Consider the following 2,799-nt stretch of genomic DNA (forward strand, 5'->3'; position numbering starts at 1 on the left):
GTGAGGGAATGAACCCCACAACCCGCGTTTTAAAACAAAACTCGTGCCCTCTCGCCTGGGCGAGGAACTCTCGCTTAGGCGAGATTTCAGAACAAAAATAGTATGTACCCTCTCGCTCGGGCGAGAAACTCTCGCTTGGCGAGGTATAAAGCCTGTTATCCTCGCTTGAGGGAGGACTTCTCGCCTGGGCGAGGAGAAACAATAAGCAACCTAATTTAATTGTGCCTGGGTGAGGCATTTGGTGCTGAAAGGTCACCGTCCTCGCCTGGGCGAGGGCCCCCAGGACTCAGAAAGTCATTCTTTTTTCATTTTTGGGGGTACTTATGCGAGCAGAAAATAAATCTGGATTGTCTTCCAGTTAGTGCTTGTTTAACGTCATTAGCTCGACGCCTGTTCTGTTAAGCTTCTGATAAGTTTATGATTGTGGTGAGTCGCTCGACGTCACCACCCAAGTATGGTTTGACTATTTGTCCATTAATTATCCAGCTTCTTTGAGATGTTGGATCTTGCAATTCTGTCGCTCCATCATTTATCTTCAGGACTTCAATCAATCTTTTTTTCGTCCCCAGGTGATAAAGTATTGCTGATCACAACTAATTTATTACCTCAAGCCTCCATACATGCATACTTCAAATGCGAAGGTAGCATTTTCAGGTCCAACTTCTGAGTTTTAATTTCCTGAGTTTTGATTAACTCCTCAGTTTGGAGCTGCTGAGATGAAACCTCTCGGTATACACCTAGCTCTCCTACACAAGTCTCAATACTATTATCATCTTCTGCATTTATACCTTCAGGTGCAACCATAAAAGGTTTCTCTAAAAGACTGCTTTTGTGTAGATGTGTGTCATTCATGTATAGTTCTTCACCGACATCTACTCTGAAACAATGTTGCTTGTCATTCGGAGGATGCATGGCTTCAAACACATTGAAGTTCACTTCATCGTCTTGTCCACTGACTTTTAGCTTGCCGTCATCAACATCAATATTCACCCTAACAGTCTTCATGAAAGGTCTGCCCAAAATCAGAGGAACTTCTGCATCCTCTTTAATATCCATTATCACAAAGTCAACTGGAAATACCAATTTGTCTACCTTAACAAGGACATCTTCTGCAACCCCATATGGAAATTTCATTGACCTATCTGCAAGCTGCAGAATCATCCTCATGGGATTGATCTCTAAATCTCCAATTCTCTTCAGCATAGACAAAGGCATGAGATTAATACTAGCACCCAAATCCAATAGTGCTTTCCTGACACATAACTCTCCAATAGTGACTGGTATTGTGAAGCTTCCCGGATCCTTAATCTTTTCAGGTAAAGACTTTTGAATTATAGCACTACCACCAGCTTCAAGTGTCACTGTCTCCTCAGAAAACCTCCTATTCCTTGTCAACATATCCTTCGTGAACTTGGCATAAGTAGGTAATTGTTCCATGGCCTCCATGAAAGGTATATTGATTTGAAGGTTCTTGATTATGTTCATGAACCTTGTATATTGTCTCTCCTTGTCTTTCTTGGAAGGATTCTTTGGATAAGTTAGATTCTTCAATTGTGACAGATCGTTATTCTTCTTTCCTCCCTCTTTTTGTTTATTCACTTCCTCACCATTTACATTGTCATCATCTTGTGTCTCTTCAGACTCATTGTTTTCTTCCTCAATCTCTTTTTCTTTCAGCACCTCTTCCTCCACCGCCAAATTCTCACCAACATCCTTACCAATCACCTTCCCGCTCCTAGTAGTAATATCTTTGCAATGCTCCTTGGGGTTAGTCTGAGTGTTGGCTGAAAAATGTTGGTGATCTGAATGCTGCTCTGCCATCTGTTTTGCCAACTGACCCACCCGTGTTTCCAGATTGCTGATAGATGCTTCAGTATTTTTCTGGTTTGTGATTGACACTTGCATGAATTTTTCCAAAGTATCGTCCAAGTTGGTTAGTCTTTCATGCATTGGTGGATGTTGATCCTATTGGAATGGTTGCTGAAATTATGGTTGCCTATTTGATGGCCCTGCTTCTGGTCTCCAACCATAATTCTGATTCTGATTGCCCCTCCAACCCTGCGAAAATTGATTATTATAAGAAGGGTTGTTGGAGAAATTTCCTTGTGTAGGTTGGTTGTTGACATACTGCACTTCTTCCGCCTGATTAGCACTTGGCATAGAACAGTGACCAGTTAAGTGATCACCTCCACAAAAATCACACGTCAACATTTGTTGTTGACTCGGGGAGGGTTGCACAACATTTAGTTGTTGCGGCAACTTGGACATTTGCTTTGTAAGTGCTTCAATTTGTTGAGTCAGAATCCTGTTTTGTGCTAAGATAACATCTGATGTATTCAAATCAAGCACTCTTCTCTTTTGTAATGACCTTCGATTGTGTTGTGTTTGCCTATCTATTGAAGATAAGGCAATTATGATCCTTGTAGCTTGTTCAGCATCCACAGCCATCATTGTTCCACTTGCTGCTGCATCTAAAATCATCTTGGTTTTAGGCTTCAATCCATTGCAGAATATGTTAAGCTGATCTATATCTTCAAAACCATGGTTAGGGCATTTTCTCAACAACATCTGAAAACGCTCCCAAGATTCATATAATGATTCATCTGCATCTTGCCTGAAATTTGATATCTCAAATTTCTCATGCACATACCGAGCTGGTGGGAAGAACCTTGTCAAAAACTTTGACTCCAAGTCACTCCAACTAGTCAAGCTCTAAGTTGGGTAGGATTTTAGTCACTCCCTAGCTTCGCCCAACAGAGAGAATGGGAATAACATCATGTATGCAACTTCCCTTTCAAC

The 2,799-nt window shown here is 41.4% G+C and overlaps 1 protein-coding gene across 1 annotated transcript; it reads right to left on the reverse strand.

The window, feature by feature from the left end:
* LOC109326315 lies at positions 607-1,950 on the reverse strand. The gene has a single exon (XM_019559013.1). The coding sequence runs from the start codon at positions 1,948-1,950 to the stop codon at positions 607-609; it is 1,344 nt and encodes a 447-aa protein (XP_019414558.1).

This window comes from Lupinus angustifolius, chromosome LG14 (genome assembly GCF_001865875.1).
Source record: "Lupinus angustifolius cultivar Tanjil chromosome LG14, LupAngTanjil_v1.0, whole genome shotgun sequence".
Taxonomy (NCBI): Eukaryota; Viridiplantae; Streptophyta; class Magnoliopsida; order Fabales; family Fabaceae; genus Lupinus; species Lupinus angustifolius.